The following is an 18,738-nucleotide window of genomic DNA, read 5'->3' on the forward strand; positions in this document are numbered from 1 at the left end:
GCAGTTCCGGAATACCAATTTCAAATTTGAAATAAACATTCCATTGTATAGAAAACCTTTATTGCAGCTTAAAACGGATTTAAAATAAAGTAACTGGTTAAAATAAAGTTTTTTTTGTAGCGATGGGGGGGGGGTCGGGACATTGTTGTCTACAGCCAGATCTTCTTGGCATTTTCCACACTATAGGGCACAAAAAGCTTTCATTTTTTTCCAAAAACGACAGTACGTCTTATAATCTATAGGGTGCCTTATACGGATATTAATTCAGGCTGTGCTTTCCGCTGTCAAAGCGATTTGAGAGGTCAAGAGCGTTCTGTCTAAATGTCAGCCTGTTCTTTTTAGGAGTTGCAAACAATTGCTAACGCGGCTAATGTGTAGCGGTATCAGACTATGTTTTTCTATACGTGTTCCTTATAATGTTGGAAGTTAGCGTAGTCACAGTGACGTTAGTTTTAGTGGTATCAATCTGTATTTTTACATGTTAGGAAATACGGGTATTCTAAATACACTAATGCAGCTAATGCCTCCAAAAAAGACAGAAACACTTCTAATATGGCTAATTTATTATGTTACAAACAAGTTCTAGAGTTACTGCGAATGCAGTTAAAGTCTGACTGACTGTCTCATCTCTGACTCTTTTGTGTCACTTAATGCATCTTATAGTTTAATGCACTTTATATATGACATAAGTTGATAAAGTAGAGCATTCATGGACTCAGCACCTTACCATCCAGTACAGAAAAATACAGTAGGCTATTTGTCTTTTTTCTGCCCATTTTAAGCTGGTTGTGACAGAAAATCCTATATTTTGTTTTCATCAAAGGCACAAATGGAAATGAGATAACTAACAATAATTTATATGTCAACCTCTCTTAAGAGTAAGACTTTTTTAGGACATCCCATAAAGTTTGCATGTTTTCAAAAGCATATGTTTACAAGCCGCACAGTACAAAACACACATCACCCATACTGCTTAGAGATACTTTGCTTGTTGTTCAGATTCTTGATACATTTTACACATCTAACATATCTAACACATGCCACATATCTAAAACAATGAAGAATTCAGACAAAATGAATAAAGACAAATGACTGGTTTGTAAATGTAAGACCTGTGAGCAAGAAAAAGAACTACAAATCATGAACCGTAAAGTTGGAAAACAGAGAAATTTGCTTTTATTTACATCTTTTGTTATTGAGCTTCCAGTTGCTGTTCATTTTTGAGGGGACCAAAATAGATCTCACAGTGACAGTCGACACACATTCCACTAAAGGTGATTGTCTCACTTCTACTTATACTCTTAAAAAGACACAAGACAAGCAAGACTCTTTGTGTGAAACATTTAAGCCCTGTTTTCCTTAACCAGCCATTTCTGTCTGTGTAGATCTCTTGTAAAAAGTTGACTTGACAATAAGACAGATTTTGGAGAATAGACTTGAACTAACAATCTGCTGTTCTGAACTCAGTGAGCTCACCGCTGCACACTGCACAGCCAACGGGCACCATCTCTTCCATATTTACATCTGCAAATGAGATCTTATCGTACAAAATTCATTCTATATGAATATTTTAAACTAAACACATAAAACAAGAGACATTAAGTAAAAAAATGTACAAAAAACTGTATCAACATAGGTGCGTACACCTTAAGACTTTCCCTCATAGAGGTTCTTGGTGTGGTAAAGTTATGGAAACGTATTCAATCCTGAATTCATGCTTTTTCTGACCCCGAATGAAGCGGAGCGAAGCCGACGCCTCACCCATCATGAACCCTGAGAGTGCAAGCGAGCCAGGAGCAGAAGTTTCAATTTTCACTTGGAGAAGCAGAACATCCTCACCTCATCTTTGTGTCAATGGATTCACAGTCTGCAGGAAGTCTTACCACAACCAACAGTGAGCTACGATGGACGGAGGACACGCAAAGATGTTCCAGAGGTACCAGCAGTTCTAACCTCTATTTCATATTTTTCACCGGACTGACCAAAACCGAGTTTGTAAGGACCTGAGACACCGAGTTGGAAATTGACTCTGGATCTTTGTCTTTAAGCGTAACATCTGCGTCCTTGTCTTTGTCCCGGCTGTTCTGACTGTTCTGCCGGCTTTTCCGTGAGGAGTCCAACCCAGTTCCCTCGAACAGGCGAGCCATGAAGGCCAGCCCCTCCCGCCGGATGTATGACTTCCCTGCGAAGAAGTAAAGGATGGGGTTGACAGAGCTGCTGATGAAGGCGATCGATGAGGTGACAGCGCGGCTCCTTTGCCCGATCATGTCCAGTCTGATGAAAAGACAGAAAAAAGGCCAAATCATTAAACATAAAAAGAAACAAAACACACAAACTGCAAAAAATTACTTCCTCAACTCTTCCTTCATCTCTGCACCAGAAAATAAAACACTGGGATTTCATCTAGTGCTACAACTTTTGCTTTTTTGTCAAAAAAACGTTCATTTTATTTTTTCTCACCATAAGTTGATGGACTCAATTCATTTATTTAAGCACCGGTTAAGTATGAATGCTGTCTGAAAGTGCTGCACAAAAAGCAATAGACATCACAATTATTATAACGTTTATTCCAATGAAACCAGATTATCTGAACTGTTTGCCAAATGACTGATTCAAGAGACCGGCAGAGTGTTTTACAGGGATTTTCTCAAAGTAATCCGTGTACTGAGCACACTCAAATAGTTTAAAAAAGTTCTCTTCTTAAGTTATTTTATGTAGTTTTTTTTCCCTCTAAAATATTATTTATAGTGCATGTTTGGGTTGGCGTGTTTGTGTAAATGAAAAAAGTCTCACTCATAAAAAATTCTTATGTGCTTAAAACTTAATCAAAAACATATGATCTAAACATCCATTCCCATAGACTAACCCTATCAACATTTTAAGAGACCACAATCTCTTTCTTAACTGTAACTGCTGACAACAGCCCAGATTTTTCAGTCTACCTTGTAAATGTAGTAACTTCAGTTGGTCACCAGAGGTCCCCATTCGTTCTCGCTTTTGTTTTTACTTTTTATTTGAATAGGCTTTTTAGACCTTAAAGGTTTTGAAAATCCTGAACAAAATTAGGAGTGAAAATGGAATTTTATTGAGGTCTATGACAGCTTGACAAGCTTTCTTTCATCGTGCTTATTGCAGAATGCATGCAAGGCAGAAGGGCATCCAGACACACTGGATAACACAAGAATACAACTGCACCCAGTGCTGACATCAAGTAATTCTGCTGCACCAATACAGGAAGCAAAAGTCATGTTGAAAGCAAGAAAAGTGAAACACTTCTGTCTATCTTTCTTTTAATCTACACTTAAATCAAACTTTGAATTTCCTTCATTGGGCTTTCCTCATCTGGCTGTGAGTATGTAGAAAGGATGACAATGTTCAAACAGTCGTACAATTCCACATCTGCCTTAATTGAAGTTTGAATGAAAGGGATGAGTCGGGGATGCACCTGGGAGAGTAAAGGGGGTTGTGGGAACCCAAACTCCTCACCACACAACTGTCTTTTATAGGGGGGAGGCGTGGGGCCTCACCAACCCCAGCATGTATGCTACTACAAACCAAAAATAAAAAACACAACTGCTCAACAATAAACCTCCATGTGGACATTTTTGTATTCTCAAAACAATCAATAATTCATTTTGCCCTGATTTTACTGCATGACTAAAGGGACATTTTGACATGAGACTCCTAATTTATTAAATTATTTTGAGTTCAGTTAAACTATTTTGGAATTGCCCCATTAAGAGGAATAGAATAAGTCCTAAAGCTCATTTAAGAAAATGGTAAATAAATTTAAGAAAATGGTCTTTTTGATGTTTTTAACATGTTCTTGTAACATTTATTTTGATTGATGGAGGACATGTAAAAAAGAATTTAAGATTATAACCGCATTTCTGAGTATTTCTTTATTCAAATTGTGATGGACCAAGAGCAGACAAAAATCCGCCGTTTGAAAAATCGAAAAATTTGTGATGCAGCAAGTGAAATGGGCGAGCCAAAGTCTCCCCCCTCCACTCCACTAGATCTGTGTAAGTCTTTGTTTTCCTCGTCTGAGCTGGTATCTGGCGAAAAACTGTACGACTGGAGGGCTCCAGTTATTGCTCGTCATTTTTGTTGCTACGCTGATGTTAGGTTTGGGTTGTGAGGGGCTGTAAGCTAGTGGGAGAGACTGTAAACAAAAGAACGAAGTGTAACTTCTGCGCCAACAGTCCTACCACAACTCAGAGGTCAAATGTGTAATGAACTATTGCCGCTCTACAGAAACTATGTCTTAAAAAAATTTTGACTAATGATCTGGGCTAGAAATGGCATAATCATAATGAAAAGAAACTCTAAGAAACACTTTTACAGCAGATGAAAAAAATAGTTGGAATGGGACTTTAAAAATCAAGGTTTTGCTCTTTGTGAAATCAGAACTTTAGCAAACTTTCAGCCCCACAAACTCATTTATTTTACTAGGGTAAATATCAGTCTTTTTAATTTGATTAGTTTACCTTTCTGGGATTCTTTTTTTAACCAATGTAATTATATTATCCGTAACTGTTTTTAGTCATTCTGAGTCAGTTTAAACCTTTCATATTTTTCTTTTATACTTAAACATATTGAACATTAACTCCAGCAGTTTTATTTGATTTGAGGCATTTTGGATTGTTTATATTATTGGAGGTAATTTAATGGTACAACTCACAGCTGATGGGCATTTGTGAAAGTGGAAACTGGTGAATGAAGAACCAAAAGACTTTGGGCTGCTAGCTAACCAAAAGACTTTGGGCTGCTAGCTAACCGAAAGACTTTGGGCTGCTAGCTAACCGAAAGACTTTGGGCTGCTAGCTAACCAAAAGACTTTGGGCTGCTAGCTAACCGAAAGACTTTGGGCTGCTAGCTAACCGAAAGACTTTGGGCTGCTAGCTAACCAAAAGACTTTGGGCTGCTAGCTAACCAAAAGACTTTGGGCTGCTAGCTAACCGAAAGACTTTGGGTGTTTTCAGACTGAATACCGGTACTTTGTCCTCTAACACCAAACTCTGCATCTTTTTCAGTTGATTAAAGTTTTTGCAATAGTTATCTTTCTCACACATTTTTCATCTTTCATATGTCTCTGAATGTTTGTTTTTACTTCAGTTTCAGCTGTCAGCACTTACAAATCCTTATTTCAAAGAAATATAATTTTTCGGAATATCAATAAGCACTAAAAAGTTTTCATAACTTCTACTTTTGTCAGACCATTTAAAGTAGTCCTATTTTTCCTCTCCAAGTATATGTCAGAAATAAAATATTATCGTCATCATCAATCTCAGACATTGTCTTTGAGATGTATTCAGGTTTGATTGTGGCTCCACTTACTTGTCCTTTGTCTCTCCCTTGTTACACAAAGCCGAGGCAACCTGAGTGTGACACAAAATAAGTCAGCAACTGGACCGGACTGAAGGATTCTGGGATGTTCTGGACAAAGTTAATGCCTTCGAGGGTGCATTGTACCTTTAAGACGTTGACTAGATGGTAGGGCAGCCAGAAGAGGCAGAAGGTCAACACGATGGCCAGGATGAGGTTCTCGCTGCGAACACGACGGCGGAATTTAGTCTGTCGGATCCGCCGCAGGATACAAACGTAGCTGATCAAGATGACCCCATACGGGAATAGAAATCCCAACACGATCTCCAGCATGTACTGAAGAACAACCTGTGGAGGCCAGAAGAAAAAAGCTGACTCTGGGAACTAAAACATCTCACCTGCTGATGATGTTTTGGTTTTCTTCTCTTTTTACTTACATATTTGTCATCTTTATGAAATGATTCGCATACTGAGTTATTGTAATGTCCTTTTTTAACTTGTCGGAAGATAAGCGCAGGAATGGAAGCGACCATGACGAGCACCCACGTCGCTGCGAGCACCCGCCTGATCATCCTCTTCCCAGTGATTTTGCTGACTCGCTGGGGCCAAATCACCGACACCAGCCGGTAGATACTCATCAGCATGATGAGGTAAATGGAGGCGTACATGTTGAGCAAACAAAGGTAGAAGAGGATCTTGCACATCACTTCCCCAATCATCCAGTTCCTTGTGATCAGGTAGACAATGAAGAACGGAGTGAGAGCCATCAGAGATCCATCAGCAAATGCCAGGTTGAGGATGAGGAGGGTTGTGATGGACTGTTTTTTAGCTCGAGCCAGGATGCTCCAGATGACAAAGATGTTTCCAGGGAATCCCACGAGGAAGACAAGGCCCAGGATGAGGGCGCCCATGTTTGTGCCAGTTGCATTGTCCACGATGGTCTCATTGTGTTGCGTGGAGTTTCCGTCCATCTTCATTTCCTGCCAAAAACAATTGATAAACAGTTTTCATTAAAGACTTCACATACGTAACCCTTGTGCTATCCTAGAACCTTTAACATTGGGATTTGGGTCATCTAGTAGACCCAATAGACAGTGCGCTGAACCTTTTTTCTTCAATGATTTGTGATCTTCATTGGTGTCCATGGATTACATGAAATCTTTCCACCTTTATCCACCTTTGTCTCGGTAGGGAGAACACGTCAATGTAAGGGTGGGGTCATCTAAGATAGCACAAGGGTTTATCATGATACCACTGGAAAAAAATGTTATATTTAATAAACAAATAGTTTAGGGATTATTTTCAATGAGTGAAAGAATAAATTTTTTCTGGTGTGATTGTTAGTTTGACACTAACTTTGTGAGGAAAGCATGAGCGTGTGAGCATAACAAGTTTGGAGTAGCACCTAATTCCTGAACTAGATCAGACATGAGTGCTGAGTAACGGTCGCTGTTGCTGCCAGGATTTAAGCAATAACTTGGATCCAGGTTTGAATTCTTTCCAACTCAAGAAATCAGGTTTAAGAAAACCAGCAAAAGAGGGAAGTCAGTCCATACAGAAAAAAAACAAGAAATTATACAAGGAAATGGCACTTCTCCTTAGTTGCAGAGGAGTGCATCTACAACAATTTACTAGTAACTTTTACACAAAATGTAAATGACGAAATGATTTGAAAGTGTGATTTTTGCATGTGGACATAATAGTTAATAGTTGCTAAATAAATTGCTAAGAACTTCAATGTACAAAGTTCTCTTTTTCTTTTCTGTTGCACGCATTGCTGCTTTTTTGTGAGGATTTTGCATTTGGATTTTTGTGATATTTTTTCGGTTTTTACATCGACTGTTTTCTTTGTCAGTTTCGCCAGGTTTAGGTTGCCAATCAGCCACAGCTGTCATGATTACTATTGATGATCCCCAGTGTATTTAACCCTTGTGCTATCCTAGGCACTTTGACATTGGGAGTTGGGTCATCTAGACCCACTAGACAGTGCTCTGAACCTTTTTTCTTCAATGATTTGTGATCTTCACTGGTGTCCATGGATTACATGAAATCTTTCCACCTTTATCCACCTTTGTCATGGTAGGGAGAACACGTCAATGTACGGGTGGGGTCATCTAAGATAAGTGTTCAAGTCATCTACTTGGTCCCTTTTTTTGTTTTTACACAGGTTTTGTCATAATTAAGTTTATTTATTGAATGTTTACTTTTCTGCTTCCATGGTCCTGCACCACTGGTGCCTAACATTTTTGGCATGAAATTATTTGGTTGTTTACTTTATGGGAAACAGATTTTCACCAGATCTGAAAAGGAGCAGCTGTGCCGTGGAGCTCCTCGTGTTCTGGAGTCTGTCCATCCATCCATGGCAGCATAGTCCAGCCGGGATCACATGGCTGATAGAACCAGGCCGGAAATTCCCACCTCAGAGATAATTCATTGATAAAACAAGCCTGTTTAATTTTACTTTTACTAATCAGTTTATTTCTTTTTGCTGTATAAAGTATTGAACTTAAGTTTCTTCTCATTATAAAGTTTTTCAGAAAATATTTTTTCATTATTTGCAGAACATCTTATTTGTTCTACAAAGGCTTTATAGAAAGTGCCCTCCTGATTTAAATCCTTTTGAAACAAAAGTAGAGCTCTGATGTACAGATGCGTCCTAGCAAATTTAAATTACTCAGTTGTGAAAGATTATGCAGATTTTTCGGCAGCAGACTTTGTGAGGGTAAAATGTATCCCTTTAACACCAGAGGTTTTGCTCCTGTGTTGACATTCGTTATGTGACCCTATCTTACGCAATTAACGTAATTCCAGCGGATTCTGAAGCCTAGAAAACCAGCTTTGCTCTGATTTGCAGCACTTTTAGATTACAATGTAAATCAACTGATTCCGATGCTGTAGTGAAGGATAGAAGCATATCGGCGCAAAGCTGCCTTTCTGGAAAATGTGTAAACGGTTGAAGAGCAAAAGTAGTTTTAAGAGCGTGTGCTATCCTTTACCGCGGCCGCCAGCGTTTGTTTTATTAATGGTTAATAAACAAACTGGGACATGACTTAAAAAATATTCAAGAGTTGAACCTAAACATGACAAGACATGAAAGGTGAAGCAACAAAGAGGGTGAAATGTGGAGAAACGGACATGAAGCAACTCCAACTGAGTACTTGTACACAGTCAGGAGGAATTTGCTGCTGCAGGAACAGCTGTGTATGATTAGTACCGGATCCTTGGTGATGAAATGAGGGGCAGCAAAGACAATCCCAGAAACAAGATTGAGACGGGCACAACAGTGTGTGTTCACTCAAAGATTCACTTTAACCAGTGTGATTTGCTGTCACATTATTACACCCATATTACACGACAGGTTGATGAACCCTGTGGTCATGTGACCTGTTGCTTGGTACCGGTCTCATCTGAAGCAAGTCTTTTAGTGCTGTGCGTATTTGTAACAATTTAGGCATCAGACCTCTTTAATTAAATGGTTACATTTGTGGTTTCGGTTTAACATCAGCCCTCAAGAAAGAAGTGAACGTTTCATCCTTTGGTTTCACAAAATCCAAATGTTGAAGAAGAAAAAAATCATGTAGCTACAACAGCTTCTCATTTTAGGGCGCACATGTTAGAAGTGAGCTCTATGTTGGTGAAGGGAAGCTGAGGTTAGAGCTTCCAGGGAAGAGGCCTAGAAGAAAACCAAGATGAGGTTCATGGATGTGAGTGGAGGAAGACATGGGGTTGGTGTGAACTAGGAGGATGCAGAGTAAGAGGAAGTCAGATGTTTCTCTGTGGAAACCTCTAAAGAGAGCAACTCAAAAGGAAAAAAGTAGCTGAAGACATTCTGAAAAAAGTTCCAACCAGTCCTCTTACCGCCATAGATGTCTAAGCATTTGTAGCTCCTCACTAAACCACATTTACCCAGCAGACACTTTCGTGGTTTTAATGCTTATTCGAAATGATGCCGTGGCTGTTTTTCTCTCCTCCTGATACATTAAGAAAAAGGAACACTTAAAAACCTAAAGAAAAAAAAATCATATGTTTTTTAGTCACACCAAGATTTGTCCCAGTAAGTGTTTTGTTAGATTCAACGCCCATTGACTTACATTCCCAGTTGCATTCCGTCGCATTCCAAATAGGAAGAATAACCATTTTTGCTCTCCTACTTTTTTTTTTTACCATATTCTTGATAATCATAATTTTTTTTACAGATATTTTTGCTGTGACACAAGTTTTCAAGTTATAAACCTACCAATCAGATGCCTCAAGAAAAGTAGGTGGCCTCATTTGATTGACAGATTCTCCTGAACCCTCTTTTAGTGGAAGGGGTGTGGCCTTCTAATTGGAGAAAGTGGTTGCCATAGAAATATAGACTCAATTTGATGTGAACCAACTACGGCTTACTGAGGACATTAAGTTCCAACATGGCGATGGACATATTGTGGAAATTACTTAATTTGGTCGGAACTGGAAGCAAATCGTTTTCTGTGATGTCACACTCACTCAGCCCACTACTCATATACAGTCAACGGCAACGCCCATTCAAAGGACCTCTTCCAATGAAAAGTCTAAGTAAACACACATGCTTCAGGCTTCCATGTTAAAAACTCTCACGGTCATGCGCCGCTATGCAAGTTTTTAAGTCAGTTTTAAAAAAGCTCAAACATTTACTGTGCACTGAAAGTTAAACCAGTGGAACTTTGACCAGTCTGACTCAGATTTGATAGTGATTTGTGGGTAGCGTCCTTTTCAATTCAGGGAAGTGCCAACCTTTGGGAAATTAATTAATTTTGATTCCAATGGATTGTTTTTCATTGTTTTTGTTGGTCTTTGCTTAACAAAACGTTTTAGTTCATGTAATGAATTAACTCACATAGTTATATGTGAGGAATTTTAATTCACTAACTGATGATATCGGTCACTGACAGTAACCCATACTTTGACAGCTGGTCTGAGGTGTGACTGAGTACCTGGCAGGATTTTTTGCTGTGAAGCGTGAATGCTTGATTTCCTTTTGAGATGTTTTAAAGGCTGTGAATGTGTCACACTTTGTGCCATTGTCATTTTTAAGTCACCTTTACAGCAGGCGATCTATCAAGCTGACATCACCCCTCACCTACAACAACAGCATAAGTACCCTTCAACACAAAAAGTTCACACCCTCGTCTTGCTCAACCTGCTCGTTTGATTTCTCTGTGGCCGGGATTATCAGGATGGAATGGGCTCCCGTTGTGGGTTCCTGCGTGGGAGAGCGGCGTTTGACACAAGAGCTGCAACACAGCAGCCATTTTTATTGCATGTTAAAGATGATGTTTGAAGATATGTTTACACCGCCTTTGGCAACGCACCTTCAAGCGGCCACTTTCAATGAAAAGTCTATGTAAACGCGCATTTATATAAGTTTCAGGCGTCTGTGTGAAAAACCCTCACAGCTTGAGTCACACATAGCTGCAGAGGTTTCTATGACCAGTTTAAAGCTTCATGTACAAAATGCAGGACCATTAAAAAGTGCATTGAAGGTTAAAGCAAGTAGAACTTTGACCAACCAGGAACTCGAAATGAAATATTAAAAAAAGGAAAGACAAAAAGAAACCAGAAAAGGCACTGCGACATTACTGGTTGGATTACGACGTGTGATTCTTAACATTTTAGTTTTTTTTTAATTGCATCGTCAATGTCCTCTTACTAAAACAAGTTTTATGATTAGTATGGAGTATATCCAGCATCACTTCATGCCAACTCATTTTCAGTTGTCCTATAGTACCTACTGAAGGATTTTATTTTGTTAAAAACATACAACTTTTGCTTTTGCTTGCTTTTCAATTACTTCATATTTTTCAATTACTTTGGATATTTTGATTACTTTGTATTACTATTAAAAGTGTGTTACATGATTTTAAGGCTTATAACTTAGAGGGACTGCAGATGCGTTGGGGGAAGGGATGCTTGGGATCTATGGTATTGGTAAAATGTTGGCTTCTGGTGTTCAGTTAACTGATTAAAATTAGGCAATACCCCCTGCAGGCAAGATGCAAAGGGGGCGGGGGGTGACTCAGACAATGTGGAAGGGCTGCAGAGAAAATGGTCCCAGATCTTCTCTATCTTCAAATAAAATTGTCTTTATTGACCTCTTGGAGTGTGCTTCTCCTTTAAAGGAAAAAGAACTTGGGGAGACATTCTAGGACGAGGAATCCCATCTCAACAAAACAAAAGTAATTTCCAGAAATCAAAATGAAATGTTAAAAAATGAAGCAGTAAAAACCCCTGAAAAACGTATGTACTAGAGGACATCACTGATTAGATGATGACTTTTGTCAAATTTAACGGAAACATATTTGATATAAAGTGACACTGGATGTCATCATCCAATCGACGATGTCCCATAGTACCTAGCTTTTCCGGTTTCTCTTTGTGTCTCGCTTTTTCTTATTTCGATTTCTGGAAATTACTTTTGTTTTCCAAAATGTTTCATTTTTATTTTTATTTTTTTCATTTTTCATAATTGTGTTTTGGTTTTTGGAAGTTTGATTTCTTTTCTAATATTTAATTTTTTAGCTTCTTTTATTTTTTTTAATTTTTTTTTTTAAATTGTTGTTGAGATCTTTAATATGTTTTGGCATTGAGTGATTTGCTGATCAAATTTGCCCTTCACGGCCACCGTATATGTTGGAATGGAGCTAAAGCCACTAGATTTGCCCCGCTTCAACATTTCACACCAGTGACAGACATGTGACAGACATGTGCTAGTAAACAGTAGAGAAAGAAGCCCACCGTGGGCTAAATGCATGTCCAAGAATGCGTGTTTAGCGCGTTCTTGAACATGCATCACATGTCTGTAGCTTCAGATTCTGCCACCACATAGAATGTAGCAGTCTGATTATATTTGCAATAGATGGATAAAAACATTCATATTATGCTTTTTTTTTTAATTGAAATCACTCTTCTTATTTTGTTCATTTTTTAATTTTCTTATGCTATTTTTTTTATTTTTCCAAAGCCAGATAACTTACCAACAATGGAAGTAAAGACATTCAAGTAGTTTGAATGATCTGCACTTACTATTAGGAGTGTAAATCAAGTTTTTAAAGTAAAAAAAAAAATTCAAATAGAAGTGAAACACAGTATTTTGCCACCACATACATCAGTTTTTTTAGCATCTCTCAGTGATCAGATTTCATTTACATCCTTCCTGCTGGTTGTTGTGTTCTCCTCTTCCTCCGTTTGCACAAACGGCGTTCGTCCTGCGAGGCTGTAAACCTGGCCTGAAGCTGAAGGTGTGTATGTGTGCACTGTGACTCAAAGCATTCCTGCAGAACTGCACCTGTTTCATTCACAAAGGACAGAAACTGCACAGATGTCACATAGGTGCGTTTCTGCACGGATTCTGTTCATTTCCAAGCAGGCCGGCAGGTTTACGCCTCAGAGAGACAAACCGAAAACCTCTCATCTGAAGGAGCTGGAACTGGATGACAGCAGCATGTGTGTGCCACAAAGCTCCATGTCCAGCGTCTGACATGCGATGGATGTTGTGACCAAAGAGCAAAATCCACCAGGAAAAAAAACTCAAGACTCACCAACAGATCCTCAGTAATCCATAAGGAAACCCAGACGACTTGAAGAAAGAACTGAAGAGTGATTCTGTCAGCTCCTTCTGCTTGTCTCTGCAGTTTCATCTGCCCACCTTTCTTCCCCGCCCACACCCTGGGTCCCTTCTTTCCTGATGTCTCACTCATTTGTCATGCTTGCTGTAACATGTCGTAGGAGGGAATGAATGGGCGTGCCTCCCCCCCATGGCCTGCCTCTGTTGACAGCTCAGAAAAAGAAAGAACTCTGATTCTGATCTGACCTTTGTGTCTCCAACAAAACTTTTCGTTTCGTCGCCGCCGTCCAAGATGACGCTGATTTACCAGAACCTTGCCATGAATGCAGGAACAGATCATTTTAAATGGAAGCAAAACAGGAAACACAGCACAGATGGGCGACTTGCAGGCAGTGACTTGCTGCTGCTGCTGCCCAGGCTTTTATATTTATCACAGCTCGGTGCTCAACATCAGCAGGACTTTCTGTTGAAAGCAGGATGGCGTTACGGTCAAGTCTCTGCAGCTGACTCAGAAAAAGAGACTCTTCAGGACCAGAACATGAGGAGATTATAGGTTTTCGGATTCCTTTTCAAAAGAGCAAATCTATGGCTTCTGGATTGAAGCCTCTTTAAAAAGAAATCAATGTAATCAGCTAAATACTCAGAGATTTGTAAAAAATAAATAATTGAAATAAAAAATGACTATCTGCCCTATTCACTTATTGTAAAAGCTCAAAAACAATAAAAAAAAAAGTCTGTTCTAAAAACTCTTGGCATAGAGAGAAAAAAAACGTTTTTTCAAAAATGTGACAGTTAGTTAAAATATGATTCAGCTTCTGAAATGAGCTGCAATGGATAAACAGACCAAAATGTTTCGCTGCACTTAAAAATGATTTTTTTTTTTCTCTTTCGGACCACAACATTAGATTGTTCTTTTTTTTTTGCAGATTTTGGTGGTCGTAGCAAATATTAAAACTGGAGAGTTCCTGGAGTTCCTGTTGAATTCTATCTTTAGTCTGGCTGACAGATGAGAAGATGGCCTTCCAGACCAGCTCTTTGAGCTGTTTGTTTTTTTAAATTTTCTTCCACCGTTTTTGCTCCTCCTCCCGTAGCGTGAACAAACCAGTTTTTTTCTGAAGTGCTGGGTTCTGTTTTTAGATAATGTGGTTTACTTTACGTGTGAGTGAACCCACACTTTCCCTCCTCTTGTCTTCAGCTTCTGTTTTATCACGTTGAGGTTGAAGGGACTCGTCTTTTCTTCAGGTTTATTTCTCATAATTGGCTGAGTTTGGTAAAGGAAGCAACTTTTCAGCCTGAGCATTCAGGAGTTCACTGCAGATCTTCAAGTTAGTCCTCTCAGCCATGTGGGAAGCAATGGCCGTTTTTCTCAGCAGACAATGTTTCTGTCTTTCATGAGAGCCCCTGTCGTTTCCTGAAGAAGTTTGTTCTGAGCTAATGCGTGTGAAACATAACAATAGCTTTATGGTCAACACACAAATAATGAGGTCAGCTGTGGGGAAGGAATCTATCTTACTGTGCAACACTACCTTAAAATCCCTATTCAATCATCTTTGGATAAGCTCTTAAACTAAGATATCTCGAGGGAGAAGGACAGAAACAAAGAGAAGAACACTGAAGCAATCAGCCTGAGCTGAACAACATGGAGCTGCATCTTCAGGGGCGAAAATCAGAAGATCTGGCAAACAACAACTTCGTTTGGGTCCCCGCCACCTCTGTGGGACACACCTTTTGTTTTCATTACAGGTTTAACTAAAAAAAGCTCATGAGAATCCTTTAGAAATTTAGAAAGACTTGGTTTATTTGGGTGCTACCCCACACAAACACTGAAAGATTATTCCTGTAAAAACACCAGAGATGCTCAGAAGATCCATGGAGACGATGAGTCCCCCGAGGCTCTGAGCGGCCAATTAACCCCCCCCTCCCTGCAGATCTCTATCCCATCCCAGAGCATCCGTGGCATTCACCCAAACAGGCTGAATCCACAAACGGAGCACCGTGCTGACTGTGTGTCTGTGTGCTGGGGAGCGTTAACCCATCTGACGAGGGCTGAGGTCGTGCTCTGGACGTGTTCTGACAAACAAAACACCAACTTTATTGGGTTAGCCCCCCACCCCGCTGGGGTTTGTTGTCCCATTTAGATGCTATCACTCTGCAGCCGAGCATTCACGTGTTGTGATGGAGACGCACTGGAGACGAGAACAAAGGATCCAGAACTGTCAAGCTGCTGCATTTTGTTCTGGAACAGGGATCTGCTCTGCTGTGCTGAAAACAGGAATGTTGGAGAAAAACACCCATCTGTGTGTGTTTGTGTTCATGTGTGTGTCTGTGTTCATGTGTGTGTCTGTGTTCATGTGTGTGTCTGTGTTCATGTGTGTGTGTGTTTGTGTGTGTCTGGGGGGAGTTGCTTGATTTGAGCAGATGAAGATGAAGAAGTGTTTCTGCTGCTCTGACATGGGGCAGACCTGAAGACAACATATTTTATTTCCTTTAAGGAGCCCCAACAAATCCACCAAAATGTCAAACAAGAGTCTAGGCCCAAAGCCGTTTTCTGCCATCAACCAGTGCAGCCGATTGATGTGACTTTGATTATCTGCAAAGTATAGATGCTCACAGACAGGTTTGCAGGAATGACAAAGAGAAGGTGATGTTCAGTCCCCTGTTGGGGCCTGACTGGAGGGGAAAAGACAAACATGTGGCGTAGAAAACCACAAAAGAAGCCAGAGCTGAGCAGTCTGTGCTGTGAGGAGGCAGTAGGAGTTCTAATGGATGGAGAGGAGCTTTAATCATTTCTGAACTTTACTTTGGTTTGCAGAAGGGTCTGATCCAAAGTCCCAGCTGAGACCCTTCTGTGTGGAGTTTCCATGTTTTCCCCGTTCATGAGTAGGCTTCACCAAAGACTATGGTTTGCTCCCTCATTCCAAAAACATGCTTCAGAGGTTCATTGACGACTCTACAATTCTCCCTGTGTGTGAGACTGTGTAGCCCTGCGACAGACCTGCCACCTGTCCAGGACCCTGCCTTCATCAAGAAGAAGGTAAGATAGGCTCCAGCAACCGCATATCCTTAAAAGGGAGTCATTAGAAAATGGGTGGCTCATAACTTAATTCACATGTTTCAAAGTGAAGGCCCGAGGGCCAAATACGGCCCGCCATGTCATTTTATGAGGCCCGCCAGAGCATAAAAGTTTTCAATTTCTTAGAATATAAAAAAAAAAGGTGTGTATTTATTCATGTCTAGGGGGAATTGGACTTGAAATATGGGATTGGGCAACTATACATTAGGGCTTAAACACTGACCATATAACCTAACCTGTCAGAATCAAATTTAAAAGGATTTATAGAGTAACTAGCAAACACATTTTTCTATGCAACTGTAATTGTCACTTTAAAAATTGAGTTATTTAACATTAAGGAGTAGTTACATTTATTTTCCATTACATTTAGTTACATGTATAAGTTATATCTGGCCCTTTGAGGACAGCCACTATTCTAATGTGGCCCTCAGTGAAAATGAGTTTGACACCCCTGCTAATTGTTTTCCTGTTTCTCTTTCTTTCTTTCTTTATTATAGTATCTTCCCCCTTTTTTTGCCTCTCCAACTCCTTCTACAATTTTTCAGCTATTTTAACTAATCAACAGTTAAAATATTCAACTCTTTCAGCTTTTTCCAGCTACGGCTTTTGCTCATTCAAATACTTGAACTTTTTAAGATATTCCAGGATTTTTGCCTCCATTGAAATAAATGGGGAATCCTTGGTGCAGAAGCTCGCTGGTTCGAGACCCGGCGCTGGCATTTTTCACAAAAAATATCTTTTTTGTTATTGTGCTGTTTTCACTTGATTTGTGGTCAACTTTGATCATTTCTTTATTTAATTCTTTTTTTTGTGCCAATTATTACCTTTTAAGTTTAATTTCCATTCAGCAACATAGCATTAGATCTTGCATTTTCTCCTGGAAATGCAGCTCCTTCTAGCTAACAAACATGTAATTAAGACGCAGATCCAATCTGCTGTAACATTTAACAAAAAAGCAGAAATAATAAAAAAAGACAAATTCAGTGTTCTTAATGGGGGCTCATTTAGTTTATAATATTCTTTTTTTTTTTACATCATTGTCATATTTTTTTAGTCCAGCAGCATCTGATATGTTCGGCAGACCACTGCCTCAGTTTTTCATTTCATGTTTGCCCAGAATCCCAGATTTTATGGGTTGAATCCTCAGTTTCTTTCTTTTGTTCCAGACATTTTTCAAGGTGGTCCCTTTCCATTATTATTGATATAGATCAGGGTTGTCAAACTCATTTTCACCGAGGGTCACATCAGCATAGCGTTTGTCCTCAAAGGGCCAGATATAACTTTTACATGAAACTAAATGTAATAAAAACAATAAATGTAACTACTCCTTAGTGTTAAATAACTCATTATTTATTTATTGAAACTTTTTAAAGTAACAATTACAGTTGCATAGAAAAACATGTTTGCTTGTTACTCTAGCATAAATCCTTTTAATTTTGCCCGCTTATTAAAACCCACATACCTCCATTAGTGAAGGATCAAACTGTCCAAGTGAAAAAAGAAAAATAACATAAAACTGATCTGCAAAGAACTCGTGTAACATTTGACAAAAAAAGGCTGCACAAAGCCTTGCAACCAACTGATGGTTTGATGACAACAATTTGTCTGCATAAACACATCAGTACATAAGACCTGCAAACAGTAAATAATTACAACAGCTACAGCTACACATAAATGTAATCAACTAAAAACGTTTTTATTTTAAGAGATTAAAAACTTTCATGCTCTCGCGGGCCACATAAAATGACACGGAGGGCCACATGCTTACAAAATAAAAATGATAAAATAAAATAAATCAGTTTCTCTTTCAGGTCGTGGTCATTTCTTTTATTTCTGAAAAATTATTTTAATCAAATGTGGTTTTCTTTTGTTATGGGACTCCTCAGTCTCTTCCACATGGGCTGAAAAACTGTTATCAATATTGTTTAACCCTTGTGCTATCTTAGATGACCCCACCCTTACATTGACGTGTTCTCCCTACCGAGACAAAGGTGGATAAAGGTGGAAAGATTTCATGGAATCCAGGGACACCAGTGAAGATCACAAATCATTGAAGATAAAAGGTTCAGAGCACTGTCTAGTGGGTCTAGATGACCCCACTCCCAATGTTAAAGGGTCTAGGATAGCACAAGGGTTACATATGTGAAGTCTTAAATGAAAACTGTTTATCAATTGTTTTTGGCAGGAAATGAAGATGGACAGAAACTCCTCGCACCACAATGAGACCATCGTGGACAATGCAACTGGCACAAACATGGGCGCCCTCATCCTGGGCCTTGTCTTCCTCGTGGGATTCCCTGGAAACATCTTTGTCATCTGGAGCATCCTGGCTCGAGCTAAAAAACAGTCCATCACAACCCTCCTCATCCTCAATCTGGTTCAGCGCACTGTCTAGTGGGTCTAGATGACCCCACTCCCAATGTTAAAGTGCCTAAGATAGCACAAGTACATTGACTGTTTTCTTTGTCAGTTTCACCAGGTTTAGGTTGCCAATCAGCCACAGCTGTCATGATTACTATTGATGATCCCCAGTGTATGTAACCCTTGTGCTATTCTAGGCACTTTAACATTGGGAGTTGGGTCATCTAGACCCACTAGACAGTGCGCTAAACCTTTTTTCTTCAATGATTATTGAACCTCAGTGGTGTCCATGGACTACATGAAATCTTTCCACCTTTATCTACCTTTGTCATGGTAGGGAGAACACGTCAATGTAAGGGTGGGGTCATCTAAGATAGCACAAGGGTTTAAG

The 18,738-nt window shown here is 39.4% G+C and overlaps 1 protein-coding gene across 1 annotated transcript; it reads right to left on the reverse strand.

Annotated features, from left to right (window-relative positions):
• Positions 1-973: 973 nt before the first annotated feature.
• Positions 974-13,041, reverse strand: LOC101156790 (leukotriene B4 receptor 1-like). Its single transcript, XM_011492534.2, has 5 exons — positions 12,888-13,041; positions 5,766-6,308; positions 5,476-5,676; positions 5,341-5,381; positions 974-2,274 (listed from the first exon to the last, which is right to left on the reverse strand). The coding sequence occupies exons 1-5, from the start codon at positions 12,984-12,986 to the stop codon at positions 1,956-1,958; spliced, it is 1,203 nt and encodes a 400-aa protein (XP_011490836.2). The 5' UTR covers positions 12,987-13,041; the 3' UTR covers positions 974-1,955.
• Between the last annotated feature and the right edge of the window lie 5,697 nt (positions 13,042-18,738).

The sequence above is a fragment of the Oryzias latipes genome, chromosome 18 (genome assembly GCF_002234675.1).
Source record: "Oryzias latipes chromosome 18, ASM223467v1".
NCBI lineage: Eukaryota > Metazoa > Chordata > Actinopteri > Beloniformes > Adrianichthyidae > Oryzias > Oryzias latipes.

Excerpts from the sequence above, each read along its gene's own strand:
- LOC101156790 (XM_011492534.2), bottom strand. The coding sequence starts at position 12,986 with ATGAAACTGCAGAGACAAGCAGAAGGAGCTGACAGAATCACTCTTCAG. Across the intron at positions 6,309-12,887 it reads GGATTACTGAGGATCTGTTG|GAAATGAAGATGGACGGAAA; the intron begins GTGAGTCTTGAG and ends TGTTTTTGGCAG. Across the intron at positions 5,382-5,475 it reads ATCTAGTCAACGTCTTAAAG|GTTGCCTCGGCTTTGTGTAA; the intron begins GTACAATGCACC and ends TGTCACACTCAG.